Here is a 17,110-nt window from a genome sequence, read left to right on the forward strand (position 1 = left end):
ATTTTAGAATATTAGAAATTTTATTCTATATTTCAATATACATACAGAAATATTATGTATTAGTATATATTTGAATTATGGAAAATAGATTTTAGTATATGTTGTATTTTATTTTATAGCCATCTTGGAAAATTATTTAAAAATGCACAAACATTTTAATGTATCTAATGCATCTAATGCATTATCCTAAAACATATATTATTTTCTATTCATACATTTCTTTTTTTAAAATTCAAAATTAAAATTTATAAAAGCATATGTGCGTATAAAATATTATATACACATATATATGTATATGTATATAATATATATGTATTAAAATCTTACATAAAAAATAATATTGAAATAAATTTCTTTTAAAATTTTATCATTTATATTTACATCTTATATCCTTAAATATTCTAATTATTGGATTTTTTGTTTCATACTAAAAATTCTTGAAAATAAATTCAAGTTAAAAAAAAAATGTAAGAAATGACATATTGTATATAAAAGATATAAAAGTCTTAAGAAATGTATGTTTCAAAATAAACATAATAAGAAAGTAACAAAAAAGTAGAAAAAAATGGAAATATATTCTATAACAAATTTAAAAAAAAAAAATGTCTTTTATTATATAAAAATAAATATCATTTGATTATGCAGTCAAATAATAAATCATATGTCAAAATATTAAATTAAACTTGTTCTATTATTAAAATGTGTGCATTTGACTTATTAGCTTGTGATAGTGTTTTGAATATATAAATTGTTGGCAATTAAAATAATAAAGTCATATTAATTTTTCTTCCTCTTTTAACATTTTGTGTTAAATATACTCTATAGACATACAAAAAATATATATTCTATTGATTAAAAGTAGCATAAATTGTCTTTATATTCAAAATCATATACTTAAAGTGTGCTAAATTTTACTGAAAGTTATGTTGATTCTAAAACTATTTCCCATTAACTACATATTGCCCTTTTACTTACAAGAAAAAAATGAAGTGTAACATTTTTTTTCATTCAACATCTTAAAAGAACCGACTAAAGAAACCCTTTTTTTCCTGTTGTTTAGTTGCTTTTAGGAAAATGCAATCAATATCTTTAAAAACATCTTTACTAGATCGAGCTGCATTAACATAATAGTGAATCCCTTGTAAAGCATAATAATCAATCAAAGGTTCAGTTTCTGTATGATATGTGGATAATCGTTTCTTCAATGCTTCTACATTATCATCAGATCTTCTAATTAATGGTTCTCCAGTAATCTATTAACAAAAAATTTGCAGCTCAACATAATTTTTAATTTCATTTACAAATTGTAATTTAATAAAAATAATTATTATTGCTTACGTCATCTTTCATATATTCTTTAGGAGGAGCAAATTCTTCATGGTATGATCTACCACTTTTAGGATGAATTAAACGACCTGTAATTCTTTTTATTAACAAATTATCATCAATTCCAAACTCTATCACAGCATCTAATTTAGTTTGTCTCTTTTTTAACATTTGATCAAGCTGTTTAAACAGAAAAAAAGGATAATTTATATTATAATTTTAATTAAAAAATTAAATATTTTTTGCTTTACTTTTCATATTTTAATATTCATTTCATTTAATTATATATATATATATATATATATATATATATATATATATATATATATATATGTATATATGTATATATATATATGTATATAAAATAGTTTTTGTAAGTTAAATAAAAAGAAATTAGTAATTATTCATGATATTAACTTTGAATTAAACTTTCTTACTTTTTCAGCTTGCGGAACGCTTCTAGGAAAACCATCCAACAAAAAACCACGTTTACATTCAGGTTTGTTTAAATTATGATCAATCATATTAACTACGAGATCATCACTGACTAATTTACCCTCATCAATTATTTTTTTAATTTCTGCTCCAAGAACGGATCCAGAATTAATTTCTGCTCTAAGCATGTCACCTGTAGATAGATGACATACACAATAACGTTCTTTCAATAATGGTGCCTAAAATATAATAAAACATTTAATTAAATAATTTGGATCGATATTTTAAAAATATAAGGTTTAAATTTTATAGATTAAATGAATTTTACCTGTGTACCCTTGCCGCTCCCAGGTGGTCCTAATAAAACTGCATTAATTCCATTTTTCGGTACATCTTTTGGAAATTCTAAAATTTCTTTTGGAACTGTTTCTACACGCGGAGCCATTTTTTGTTATCAATCACAATTAATAAAATTTAAGAAGAATAAAATTTACAAAACCGATTATGTAAAGTTCACTATCAAGAGTACATAACACTATTATAAATAGTGTAATGAACAAATATCAATTTCCTCTCAATCTTCCAAAAGAATACAACGAAATGGTTCGCTGTATATCATATATATACAGTTACCTCATCTATCGTTCTCTAGTTAAATTAATATCGATTTAAATCGAATTAAATCGATTATGATTTATAGAATTAAATTGTAATTTTATATGTTATAAAATATTTTAAATGTTATAAAATTAACTAATTATTCATTAATAAATACAAAATTTTTTATTAATTAATTTAAAAAATATAAATTAAAATTTATATATATAATCACATTTATATCATTTTGTCTTCTTTAGATATTGCAGTTTAGATATATATTTCTCTAGTTATTTATATTGTGAAATGATAATAAATAGAATTATATTAAAACAGATTTAAATAACATATTTATATTTTTTTAATACATATATATTTTTATGTCATACAAAATATATTAAACAAAATACAATATTAATTATATTATTATTATAAATTTTAACATACTAATATTCATTAAAAATTAATGACTTTTTTCTAATTTAAATATAATAAAAATATTATAATAAAAATTAATATTATACTATCATAATATTAATTTAATTAATTTATTTTAATATTTGAACAAAAGATTATTAAATTATTTTTTATTAAAATTTCGTGAAAATTTTCTCAATATTTAATTATGTTCTAGATAAAAAAATTTTTAATATTTCTGTTATTTTTATGTATAAAAATAAATTAAATATTAAGTTTATCTAAAAAAAAACAAAAAATTTTTCATTAAAGCGTTATAATTATATAGCGTAATAATTTAATTAATCGATAATTTATACGCAAATCGATAATTTAATTACAATTATTTTTTTTAAATTCAGATTTCAAAGTTTTAAATAAGGCTAATATTTCTAATAATATTACATCATATATATATATTTATATATATAGAGAGAAAGATAAATGTAAAGAATATTCATTTTCTATAAAATTTTTCTATTTATATTTCTAAACAGAAATACATTAACATTATTTTGTTTTACAAATTATTATTATTATTATATTTGTAATGGAATCATTTCATTTATTGGACATATAATTATTGTCTATCTGTCAATTTAATATATATCTACAAAAAATTCTAAAATATTATTCTTATACTATGGTACACATTTCAAGATAAATATTCAATAAAAATAATAATGAAAACTATAAAAAATAAACATTTAAATTGTATTTTTTAAAATTTTCTTTGAAAATAAATAACATTCATCATTATATTAAATAACAATTAATCAATTTAAAGCTATATTTTCTTAAAAATATTTAACATATTTTTTTTAATTTTATTATCATTTACTAATGTTATATTTCAATATACAAAATATCTCGTAATATTAACAATATATATGCAAAACAAACAAATTGAATATTGATCATCAAATAAAATATATTCATTCTATTAAATTTTATAGCTAATCAATATTAGGTCGATATAAATAGATAAAAATATATAATAAATTAAAGCATTATTATGTGTAAATTAATTATGTTTTTTGTCTCATTTTACGAAAGAAAGATACCATTTCATTTGGTCAAAAATGAACATTTTCTTAACAAAATAATGTAATTATTAATTTTATTTTCAAATTATTTAAATATCATATTTATTTTATAGTCATATATTATAATATGAATTTAGTGATATTCATAGTATTAAAATAAATTATTTGTACTCAATATATATTTATCTTATAATTACAATAGAATTTTGTTATATGTAAATAATATATAAATTATATTTAAATAATATTTTTCAGGTAACTAAATTATTATTTCAATTATATACATAAATATAAAATAAAAATAATTATTGCACACATTTACCTACAAATTAAAAATGTTAATATTTAACAATTTCTTATTCAGTTCTTTCACATCTATATAAATTTTCAGTATAAATTATATATTACACTTATTTTATTATTATTAAATATTTAAGAAATGAATTATTAATTCTATTAAAATTGCTTTTTTTATTGGAACATTATATATATATTTCTAAAGTTTATTATATTAAATATTGCACAATATTTGGTGTTAATTTTTATAATTTTGGAAATTTGTATATATATTATTTAATATTTTATAATCTTTTGTTTTTAAATATTTTAACGAAATATATAATAAGCTATTTATTAAGTTAAAATCATATACTAATATAAAGTTGTTTGATTGTAAAGATTTATTAATAGTTTTTTTTGACTTATGCTAATAACAAGAACTGTTAAATTTTTATTTACAAAATCATTAAATAAATATTTTAATGATTACTTATTTTAACTTTAAAGACTTTTTAATCAATTTCCGATACTTCAAACATATTTTAAGTTTGTTTTTTTAATATTGGAAATAGTTCATATTGTATTATATATTTATAAGAATAAATAAATATTATAAATAATACAATAATAATATATTAAATTTATAAATAAATTTTATATATATTTAAAAAATATGTAATACGTGTACCTATATAATTTTAATAAAAAATATAAATAATACATATATTTAATTTCTTTTTCTTGTACATGTTCTTTGTTATTTAAAAAATGTTATAAGCATAGCTAATAAATTATCAAAATAAAAATATCCCAAATTTAATCTAAATTTTGAAATATTTGCATATAATATTATCATAAGTATGGATAAATTTCATATTACAAATTGCATTGTGAATTTCTTATAACATTTATGGAAGTAATAATTAAAATATATAATTGAAATAATTGCATTTCATTTTTTTGCAATATTGGAATATATTAAGTCGAATGGAAATCTATATAACTTATAGCAAATATATTATACGTAAATTTAAGTATTCATATGTGTGCGTGCATATATTCTTTAATCTATCTTCCTATAAATATATTTTATATATTTCTATAAATATTGTTCTCTTTGTAAGAATAAATCTAAATGCAAATTTTATTTGCTTGCATAAAGCACTTTCATGAACAAATTTTTTCGTAATATGCTTTATCTAGTAAAAAAGTTCATGCATTTTTTCATTCCCTGATTTCTTATTATTTAAAATTTATCATGGATTACATAATCTAATGTTTCATTTCAGAAATTATATATAATTGTAATTATTCACAGATTAATCAATTAATCAAGCACATATTGCTATATTATACAGTTTAAAACAAATTTTATATATATATTTTATGCAAAATTTTTGAAATCTTGATTATATATATCTTTGTATTACAAAACTTTCCAATATATGATTGTTAATGCTATTTCTAATCACTTCAACAAGTGATACTGTTTACTGAATATAGATATGAATCTAACACACTAGGAAATTCTAGTGTGTTAGACGCCTATTTCAAATAGTTTCTTGACTATTAACTGATTGTGAACTGCGCGATGTTTTTCGATTTATTGGTTCCAAATAAGCCGCTGGTGCCCATCCTTCTATTCCAGTGCTTATTAATTTTACAAACCACCAACCAGCACATCCAACTTTAAGGAGTTCTAAATTATCTCCTTCATGCATTGTAACTTCTGATTGACCAACTGCGCAATAATCAGCTAATGCTACATATCTTCCACCCTAATTAGATATAAAATTTATAACTTTATTACTACTTATTTAATTGTTTAATTAATTAGAAATAAAACTTACAGGAGCAGGACCAGGATTTTCACTAAAAGCATCTTCATCATCAGTATTACTATTCTCTGAACTCCATGCAACATCATCTTCAGTTAATTGTGAAACATCTGTAATATGTGATATAACACTGCTACCATCAACTGAAAGAGTTCTTAAAGATCCTGAAATGTTGCTTTGAGCTTCCCACGAAATCGTTTGTCGTAAAGGTCTACAAACATTTTACAAAAAATTATTATCATTAGAGTTTTAATTTGTCATATAAATAATAATAATATATACTTATGATTTGTTTTTCCGAGAGCAGAATTTTGTTTTCCCTTAAGCTCAGCTAATTGAGACATTAAAACACCTTTAATTTGACGCACCCACGATTGTTTGACATCAACTGTAGATGCCTGTATTGTATGCACTTCAGCACGACCTTGTAACCAAATTTCAAAACGCCTTGCATCACCTTTTACTGATTCTGTCAATCCAATTTGTGACATCTAGTAAAAACAGAATCATACATTTAGATATGATATAAAAAATATGAAATGTTAAAAGTTACCTTTAGATATCTTTTGAAATGATATGTAGCTTTGTTATGAGCTTGGGGTTTACTATGCTTACAAAATATAAGAGCCTTTTCGTATAAGAATATATGGCGCTGTGATGGTTTTAATCTGAGAAGTCGTTCTCGTTTACTGCTACTCCATACACTGAAAGAACCTTGCAATAAAAGTTCACCTTGTGCATTTAGATCTCCCTAAAAAGAATATACATTTTTATTATAATGTTATTAAATAAAAATAACAATGACAAAATAAAAATAAAAATTTAATAAATTTAAAGTAAACTTACACCAAATCCAGTAATTGCAGTTTGATGCATGCTATCGTTAACACATTTCAATACAACAAGCATACAATCTAATGCTTCTTGTAATTCAGTGCAACAGGATGGTTCGTCACTATATTTTAAAAGATCTTTTAATAATAATTGATATTTTGTTATACGTTGAACAGGCTTTAAAAGATATGCAGCAAGAGGTAATTTGTGACCAAGTCTTTGTTGACAAGCTGCAAGAAATTGTGGTTCATTTTGTATCTGTTCTCGTAGTCTTTCGGATCTTGGAATATTTTGACAATAATAACTATATAATCTGAAGAACACTTCGCGCTAAAAGTAAATACATTTCATAATATAAAAATTTAAATAAATTTTATATAATAATTAATTAAAATTATACATATATATACACATAAATATAAATAATTACTCTTTGTACAAAACATAATGCAACAAGTTCAGTATTTGAAATACAATTTTCTAAATCTTTTAAAAATGTTTCTCCATGAAAAATGTAAATATCTTCTAAGTTCCCAAATAAAATATCTCCTTTGCCTATTAATACTGTTGGTATTAAATGAGTCATTCCTTCATTTGTTAATTCCATTTTATATCCTTTGATTATAGAACCTAATTCAGCAACATAAATTCGTTCAGTTTCAACTAGTTCTGCTAAAACATGTCCACGTTTTAAACGTAAAGCTTCTATATCCTTAGATTCACTTTCTGGTGATGAAGATTCTCCTTCTATAGGACTCATTTCCATCTAGAAGAATATAACCAATTTAATAAATAATAGATAAAAACATTAAATTAAATAAAATAATAATTTACTTTTGGCATAGTGTTAGCCTTTTTAAGAATTCTTCCAGGTTTAACAATTTGTGGCAGTGATTGCAATGGTTTAATTGGTTCAGGTGTTACAGTTTGAACTGGTCTTGCTGGTTTAATTAATTGTTGTTTTAATGTCATTATTCTTTTATCACACATCAAAGACACATCTTCTATTCTTTGTAAAACCTATTATATTTATTATATTTATAAGTAAAATAACTTTATAAATGATTATTCCTTTAAAAACATACTTGAGTAATAAGAGCCTTAGTTTCTGGCATTATAGAATCTTGAAAAATACATCTTGGATGATGAAATTCTTCAGCAGCTTCTATTAATTCTTGTAATTCTTGAAGTGCTTGATCAGGTGGTGTTGTGTTGTTTTGTGATGCAAGTAATTCTATTCCACGTGTACACCAGGCATTTGCCTATCACAAATAAATAGAATTTTAAAAATAGATTTTTTTTCAGATAAATTTAAATATAAATATTTATACCTTATCTATACGCTCCATGAGTTCTCTACATTTGGTTAACATATGTAATCGCCTTTCCAATTTTTGACTTAAAATAGTGCAAATTCTTTGTAGCTCCACACATTTTGGTTCTACAACATCTGTAGGGCATTGATGCCTTCCAGATAATAATTGTTGACCAGCAGATATTACCTCTTCTGCTCGTTCTATATCTCCCTATAAATTTATTTAATTTTATGTATGTTTAAAACTATAACATTAATAAAAAAACTACAAACAATTATCAAACGTTTTTATCAATTGATATTTTTTGATTTAAAAAAATATTCTAAAAAAGATACTATCTTACGTGCAAATAAAGTAACTATGACATTCATTCTCAAAGTCCATCATGCCAGTATAAAACATAAATTAAATCTCTATATTTTTATTTTTTATTGAATAATTTCTTAATTTTATAATTGAATATATATATATTTGACATAATTGAAGATTTGATAGAGATTTAATTCATAAAACTTATGTTATAAAACATGTTATAAAAAATTTTTATTGTATCTTAAAATAGAATAAATAGAATCAAAAAATTGAAATACTAAATTATCATCATATTTGAAAATGTAAATCTATTAGAAAACATATGTATTTTGTTAAGTGGATTGCTTACCAAGACCCAAATCCACATGGTATGCAACAAATAGGACTATCGACAAAATGAGGAAAGCGGTGCAAAATAACATTTGTGCATGATGTGCATTATATGTATGTGTAACTACATATAAACTTATTCAAACCAGAATTTCTATTAAAATTTGTTATCTATTTTTATAACAAATATTATTTTAATTACGCGTCATAATTCTAATATTTTTAAAATTTTATATTACTGGTTTGAATATTATACCTTGCTGCCTTAGTGCATTGTGAACATTCTCAATCTTAAAGCTTTGATATTAATATTAATATTAATATTAACATTTTCAACAAGTTTATATTTCTTTGATTATAATTTCAATAATTATATGTATTATATATATTGAAAATAATATGATTAAGATATTAAGATATATATATATATTTAAAAATATTTATTAAATTACCTTTTTTATTTTAAATATGGAAATATATTTTTTTATTGAAGATATTTTTTATTATATACTTTTGCTACTTTGTATTATAATTTAAAGTATTCTTTTAATGATAAACTAATATATATATATACACATACACGCGCGTACACACATATATGCACACACTCACACACACACACACACACACACATATATATAAATAAATACATACTCTACATATTCTTTGAAATGCTGATGTATCACAAAGTAACTGTTCAACTCTTGCTTGAGTTTCTCCTACTTCCGTCATTTCTTCTATAGTTTTTAAATGTTGATCTAATATTGCTTGTAATTCTCTAAAATCAGCTTCAAATTGTCTTAATGCTAAGCAATGTCTCAAACGAGAACTATGATGTGTCCAAAATAAATCAAAAGTACGTTCTGTTTCTTCTAACTGAACAAGTAATCTAAAAATAAATAACAATTTATTTTTAATTCTTCTTTTGTTGATAAAAATAAAAAAATAATCAAAACTTTATAATGTGACTAAGTAGTAAAATTATTATATAAAATTATGTAAAATTATTATGTAAAGTTAAATTATCTTTAACCTTTCTATAGCTGCCACATTTCCTAATCTATCAGCTGTTCCTTTGCCAGTTAATTGTCTTACACTATCGAGTAATGCTTCACCATGTCTTGCAGCACTAAGAATTTCTTCTTTTAATTCATTATATTCTACTTGTTGTTGAGATAATAAAGATGTAGTTGCAACAGTATTATTAGGAAATTCAATTTCGGCTAAGCGCCGTGTGAAAGAATCCAATGCGAAAGATACGTCTTGAGTCATTGATGAAAATTTTTCTAAGCTCTGAAAAAAAAATATAATTTAAATTAAATAAATGATTATTTCCATTATTTTACTTACAATTCTGTTTTGTATCCAAGTATGATGACAATATGGCAAAGTACCACCCAATTGTTCAGTTAGTTGATCTTTATCTATGAATTCATGAAGTTCAGCAATATTTGCTAAAAATATAACTCTAAATTTAAAATCTTCTCTAAATAATTTATTTGACACTTCTGAAATAGCTTTTTGTAAAAATCCTGCTGGACGTAAAACATATGCTACATGAACTAAACCAGGAAAAAAGCCCTAAAATATAAAATAATGACATTAAAATCTTTTATTATATTTCTGAATACTTATAGAATATATATTTACAGAAATTTTTAATAATACAGTTTTTACAGAGTTCCATTTATCATTTCTTCTATCAATTATTAAATGAAATCCAAGATCAGCTTCTTGTAATCTAAAAATTATCCAATAATGTTTTAAATTATTTTTTATATAATATTTTATAATAATTAAAATCTTACGTTGGTACAGATGTAAGATATAGCATGAGACGTTGATAATCCAAATCAGATAAATTTTGAAAATTACCATTATCAGAAAAAGTAATTATGGGACATCCTTCTCGAGTTTTTCCTCCTAAACATATTATGCAAAATATATTATTTAAAAAATTTAATAAACATATTAATAATAAACATATTAATAAAATATATTTTTTAATAATGCATTAAATTTGATTTTAAATTATGTGATTAAATTTTATCTAATATTTATCTAATATTAATTTTTATCTAATGTTACCTGCTATAATAGCATATTGTGATTGAAGAAGGTCTGCAACATCCCGAATTGCCAAATCTCCATTTTCAATCTCACCTGTCATACTCTCTACATCTTCTATGAAATGTAAAATTAAATGAATTATATATTTAAAAATTAAAAATACAAAATAATATTATATATAATTTATAATATTTATATTTATGTATATATTATAGTAATAATTAATAATAATATTTAAATAATGTTTAATATAAGAAATTAATGAAATAATATATTTATAAATAATTATATTATAAATAAATTATAAATAAATATTAATAATGTCTGGCAAAAATGATTATTAAATCTTACAATTATGAAATTACTTAAATATTTTAATAATATTATATTATATTGATAATATTATATTGATATTATTATTTAATTATATAAATAATTACTTATGCAATATTTACTTATGTGACCTTGATTCCAACTAACTAAAACTACAGTTTTCTGTTGTACCTACAATATTTCTATAACTGTAAAGTAAAAGGCTCTCAAAAGATATATGATTTTAAATTATCATTACATAAATTATAAAATATTGTTTTATATAAAACAAAATTTAAAAAAATAGGAATATATTAATATATTATATTTAAAAATATCGTAAAAAATATATATTTTTTTTAATTTATAAATTAATTTATTTTATAATTTGAATTTTTAATATAATTTTTTGTGTAATTTTCATTTTTGTTTGGTTTTCATAAAAAGATACATGATTTTAATTAACAATATATAAAATAATATATTAATTTAATGTATAATATATCTTAAAAATAATTTGAGAAACACTGCATGATTCTTCAAATAATGTTTCTTGCAAAAATTCTTAAAGTTTACATATATTAGAATTTAATTATATGTATTTAATAAAATAATTAATTTTATTTATTGTATTACTCACTTACATATGTGTAAGTTATTTATTTATACACAGTATTTTATACACATAAAAAAAAAATCAAATTGCAAAAATATAAATCATTTATTATTTCTATTATTTATTACATACCTGTTTTACATTGTAAGTATCATTGTAAATATAATATAATTACATAATATATAATATAATTACATAAATTATAATTATTGTTTTCAACTATTTTTTTATATATGCATAGAAATATGTAATTTTACATAAAAATATAATACTTATCTTCCTTATTGAAAAATAATAATACGAATAATCTTATAAAATATTTAATAACTAATAACTTTTTATAAATTTTTATAAATTAATTATTAATTATAAATTTTATAAATAATATAATTAAACAAATATTAATATGTTATTTCTTGAACACTCAATAATTTACTTCATATAATTTTAATAATGACAATATAAACATATGAAGAAAATATATTTATTTTATTATATAAAATCTAATGATTAAAATATTATTTAAATAATTTTTTAAATGTATATTTTTTCATATACATTATATTTATGATTGTACTTAAATAATATAAATGACTTTTTTTTTTTTAATATTATTTATCTTAGACAGGTAATGATGATTTATTGACTAGAAATCCACTTGTAGTTATTTGATAACTCATACCATCTTGTAATTTGCTAATTGGTGTTAAAAAATAAGTATCACTTTGTCCTGTTTTACTAGCAATTAATAAAGGTAATAAGGCACTACCCTCTGTTATTAGTTCTGCTGATTCAGATGTTCCATCATTAGTTCCATTTTTTTTCTCCAACTCAATTTTATTATATCCTTGATTCTGATTTTGATTTCTAACCATGAATTCTAATTTAGCAAATTTTACTTGTGGAAATTGGACTTTCATAAATCTTCTAAATGTTGAATATCCCATTATTTTTATATCAGGAGATATTTTTCTACAATATTGTATATAGGAATCATATACTATTTTACGAGTAATATCTGATGGAAGATGTAATTGTGCATTTTTTGCAACTTTAGTCTTTTGTTTTGTTTCTTGTAATTCAATAAAATTTTTTAAAAATTCTGTAGCAATTTTATAAATATCTAATGAAAATGTATTATGTGGAATTTTTCCATGATTTCCATGAACCCGTGGAGTGACACCATGGGTCATTAAATGTTTCCTAATTCGTTTTATTTGATAATGTGTACAGTTTTCTAAATATAAAAAAGCATCTAAACAAACTCTTCTACCCTGATATACATATTGTGCTCGTAATCTACGTCGTTCTGTATGTCTTGCTGTCTCATATGGATTGGTTAAACAGGCCATAGTAACACCCATTAAATACATATCATGTTCAGCTTTGGTTAATTCTGCAATATTTAGTCTGTGACGATATACTGTTTCAGGATTTAAACCTTTAAAACACTGATCATCTTGACATTCGCATCCTCTTTTAAATTTTTCCAATACCTGAGTTAGATTATCTTCTAATTTTGTTGGTTCATAACTTGATTCTCCTTCACTTTTATATTTCTTCACCTTCATTTTTGTTATTCTCTTCTTTGGCTTGATATTACTTGTTGTATCCATATGTATTTTCTATAATATAAAAAACTTTTATATATTATGCAAAATATTAAAAATATATAATTAACATAAAAATTCATATTTTAATATTATATTAATATAAAATTATAAAAATAATTGTTATTTAATATTGATATTGGTATTCTCATATAAATAATCTATTTTATACGATTAAAATAATTTCACTTACCTTTTCTCTTGCTTGTATGTATGTCAACTCATCATTAATCATATAATGACAATTAGATACTTCTAAATTATGATTTTTATTATGTAAAGTATCTTGCAAAGATACATCTGTTTGCATTTTTTTCTCATTTTTTTCATATAAATTAGTATCCATATTCCATTTAATATTATACAGTTAGATGTCTTATTCTATGTATTCTAGTAAACAATAATATTTCAATGATAAATTTACACAAATAGAAATAAGAAAAATTAAAAATATAAATTAAATATCATGTTTAGAGAATATTATAATAAAAATTTCGAATAAAAAGATTCTAAACAATCAGTTGATATAATATTATTTATGTACTCATGATAATTATGATATTTATTTAAAATATATTTATTAATAAAAATTATTAAAAAAATAAAAAAGTATTTCAAAAATAAAGAACAATAAAAGAAAATTCAATAAATAATATAAATAACGAAGAAAAAAATAAAAATTTATATTTTTTTTGATTTATATTTAAAAAAATATATTCGATATTGATATGGTTGAGAATCGCTACACGTAACAATGGCTTTTCATTTTTATGGTATGTGGCAAGTTAAATTTTACTTACCTTTTTTTTAACTGAACTTCACAATTATTTTCACGAAGTTAATTATAATATCTTTTAAAAAATGCCACATTTGAAAATATATGCTGTCATAATAATAATTTCTCATAAATCCAAATACCGGTTAACATTATAAAGCACGTTCAATGATTTGCGAATCTATATAGTTCTTAATATTTCGTGGAGGGGATAACGACAGCAGCCCCGTATAAATGGAACAATCTCCACTTATTCATATATATTAATAAAACAAAAATATTGTTAAGTAATTTATTTAAATTTTAAAAATTTAAAATCAAGAAAAATCTATTATTGCATTGAATCATCACATTATACAAACGTCATTTATGTTAAATATTATATAGAGGACATTGCGTAAAATTTATATATTAAATATTTAAAAAATAATTCATTTTAGTTTCAATTCATGATACATTTAAACATATTTAAATAGTGAAAATTTTGAGACATGTTAAATATATGTACAATGTTCATATGATGTACATATATTTTAATACTGTACAGACATCTGTTATATAATATGAAATTGAAGTTCATAACAAATTGTTAAACAAATTAAATTATATTAGAAATTTATAATTATGGTATTGATTATTTATAACATAACTATGGCTAACATATAAATAAATCAGATATTCCCATAAATCAATAATTTGTTTTTAGTTCAAACCACAAAAAGAAAATAAAATAGTCTACAATTCTGATTATGAAATTAATGATAAATTAGATAATATTAAAAAATCTGTATAATTCAGACCTGTACATTTCGTTGAGCAATGCTGATGACAGGGGCAATTGCAACCATGCACCGATTTTCGTCGAAGAATCATGCTGTTTTTTCTATTTCACTACTCGATTTTTATGTTACAAAATATTACACGATATTATTGTTAAAATTAACACTTCACGTAACAATTTAATATTTTTATATTACAAAATTATTTTATTAATACACCATACATTCTAATTTTCATCATATATAATAATTTAATAAAATTTCATAATGGTGCCGGTTTTCTTATTTGAATATTGTAATATATTTTCAACTATTTTTATACACGTTTATATTTCAAAATAATTATAATCTTCTCACTTCGCACAAAAATAAAATATTAAATTAATTTTGCTATATTTTATATGCAAAATGTATAATTATAAAATAAATATAATATATCGATTCAATACTTTTTTTTTTTTACGAGTCTATTGAATACATCTTATACTACGGCTTTATTACTTCTCAATCCTCACTATAAAACAGCTACAGCAGACGACGACCTCTATCGTAACTTAAGAAAGATATAACGCCATAATGCTCCATGATAAAGGCAAAGACATGATGAAACAACCAATCACAAAAGACTCAATTGCTAAAGAGGGGCAACTACACGTGATTTGCAGCGTGTTACTGTCAAAGTGTTTAATTAAAGTACATATAATTTCATTAAGATATTACTTTACTATCGATTTGAAAACGTATTCAAAAATTATAAAAAATTCATTTAAAATTATTAATATATATTAATATATGTTAAAAAATATTCTCATTATACGATATAATCATAATAAAAATTATTTTTAAAAGATAAAATATAATTTAAAATATTTTTTCTTTACATATATTATAGTTTTTAATTTATAAAGACAAATAATCAAATAATTATTATTCTATTTAAAAAAATATATATATTTATTATTATATACAATTAAATCAAAAAATATATATTAGTAACATTAAAAAACTTAATATATTATAATAATATTACAATAATAAAGCACATCAAACAAAACTATAGTAAATGTAACTAATAATAATCATAGTAAAAAAAACAGAGAAATTTAAATTTAAATATATTCATATTGACAATATTAAAAAATAAATGTTAAAAAATAAATGCATCGAAATATACAAGAAACGCCCGAAAAATCAATTGACAGTAGGAAATTAAAAGAGTATATTTGTAACAAATGAAATATTAGAAAAAATTATAAAAAATAATTAAAATCTAAATATGATAAAAGAAAAACAATAATAAATAAATATTGTTTTAAAATTACAAGATTTTGAAAACTTACCAGCTTCTAAGATCTCAAGATCCAGATTTCCACTCCGGCTATGACTAATACTACTGCTGCAAGCATTGTAAGTAGATCTATGAGAATCCTCCATCGCGCGGGAGGCACTGCGTTTGAACTGTTCCAAAAAACTGTCTATTTGATTTTCAATACTGGTCGGCGAGCTAGCCATCTTTTTGCGCGCCACTCCTCAGTAAATGTCAACGTGCTGGAGATGGAAATGGAAGTTGATCTCATGGGTATGCAGTTTTCCAACTGTCACGATGATTTCGTTCTAAGGGATTAGCTACATTTTACGGTGTCAAACTTTTTGCAGCAAAATTGAAAGAATTATAGCGCACAAGCGAACAAATTGCTATAATTTCGTTCACTATTGTATTGTCTCCCGCTACACGATGCATGTTTGTTTGTGTTGAGCAACGCCCGGAACTAAACGACGCATCGTTTATTGCAGTATTTTCGCGACAGGTGTCGCGAACAGTTATCAGATTTATGATATAAATTATTAAATGCTGTTATATTGTATTTATTTATTATAATTTTAATTTTTATTCAATGCGTAAGATAAATGATTAAATATTTTTTATTTTATCTGTTTTTTTATATATTTTACATATTTTATAAAAATTTTTATTTGTCTAGTATATTATTAGATATAGAGAAAAATATAACATTGAGATATACAATATATCAAAGATATACAATTTTATGTAAAATTTTTATGTAAACAAATTTAAAATAAAATTAAATATAAATTCTTTTAATTGTAAATTATAAGTTTGTTAAATATATGCAAAAATGATTAAAAAAATGATCACGATCATTTATCAATTCAAAAT

General features: G+C 21.4%; 3 protein-coding genes and 1 long non-coding RNA gene across 6 annotated transcripts; 1 reads left to right on the top strand and 3 right to left on the bottom strand.

The window, feature by feature from the left end:
* Nucleotide 1: 1 nt before the first annotated feature.
* Ak2 (Adenylate kinase 2) lies at nucleotides 2-2,431 on the bottom strand. The gene is made up of 4 exons (XM_003690276.4): nucleotides 2,090-2,431; nucleotides 1,764-2,000; nucleotides 1,339-1,506; nucleotides 2-1,253 (listed from the first exon to the last, which is right to left on the bottom strand). The coding sequence occupies exons 1-4, from the start codon at nucleotides 2,204-2,206 to the stop codon at nucleotides 1,017-1,019; spliced, it is 759 nt and encodes a 252-aa protein (XP_003690324.1). The 5' UTR covers nucleotides 2,207-2,431; the 3' UTR covers nucleotides 2-1,016.
* A 1,714-nt stretch (nucleotides 2,432-4,145) lies between these two features.
* On the bottom strand, nucleotides 4,146-16,658 carry LOC100865526 (guanine nucleotide exchange factor DBS). 3 transcript variants are annotated; one of them, XM_003690277.4, is made up of 16 exons: nucleotides 16,272-16,658; nucleotides 10,858-10,953; nucleotides 10,578-10,692; nucleotides 10,420-10,510; nucleotides 10,120-10,350; nucleotides 9,803-10,062; nucleotides 9,424-9,658; nucleotides 8,143-8,337; nucleotides 7,897-8,073; nucleotides 7,646-7,831; nucleotides 7,242-7,577; nucleotides 6,824-7,141; nucleotides 6,531-6,728; nucleotides 6,260-6,468; nucleotides 5,990-6,188; nucleotides 4,146-5,917 (listed from the first exon to the last, which is right to left on the bottom strand). In XM_003690277.4, exons 1-16 carry the CDS (start codon nucleotides 16,441-16,443, stop codon nucleotides 5,690-5,692), a joined length of 3,246 nt encoding a protein of 1,081 aa, XP_003690325.1. In that variant the 5' UTR covers nucleotides 16,444-16,658; the 3' UTR covers nucleotides 4,146-5,689. The 3 variants fall into 3 exon arrangements, with proteins under 3 accessions (XP_003690325.1, XP_012347308.1, XP_086770344.1); XM_012491854.3 differs by lacking the exon at nucleotides 16,272-16,658 and adding an exon at nucleotides 14,953-15,092; XM_086914218.1 differs by lacking the exon at nucleotides 16,272-16,658 and adding an exon at nucleotides 11,191-11,277.
* Nucleotides 11,854-15,090, bottom strand: LOC105736601 (uncharacterized). The gene is made up of 4 exons (XM_031918087.2): nucleotides 14,953-15,090; nucleotides 14,178-14,401; nucleotides 13,571-13,767; nucleotides 11,854-13,392 (listed from the first exon to the last, which is right to left on the bottom strand). Exons 3-4 carry the CDS (start codon nucleotides 13,721-13,723, stop codon nucleotides 12,388-12,390), a joined length of 1,158 nt encoding a protein of 385 aa, XP_031773947.1. The 5' UTR covers nucleotides 13,724-13,767; nucleotides 14,178-14,401; nucleotides 14,953-15,090; the 3' UTR covers nucleotides 11,854-12,387.
* Nucleotides 16,081-17,035, top strand: LOC147658836 (uncharacterized). The gene is made up of 2 exons (XR_015294168.1): nucleotides 16,081-16,510; nucleotides 16,588-17,035. It is a non-coding gene; the product is annotated as an uncharacterized LOC147658836 (long non-coding RNA).
* Nucleotides 17,036-17,110: the final 75 nt, after the last annotated feature.

Source organism: Apis florea, unplaced genomic scaffold (assembly GCF_048593485.1).
Source record: "Apis florea isolate Af1SG1 unplaced genomic scaffold, ASM4859348v1 contig_1615_pilon, whole genome shotgun sequence".
NCBI classification, from domain to species: Eukaryota; Metazoa; Arthropoda; class Insecta; order Hymenoptera; family Apidae; genus Apis; species Apis florea.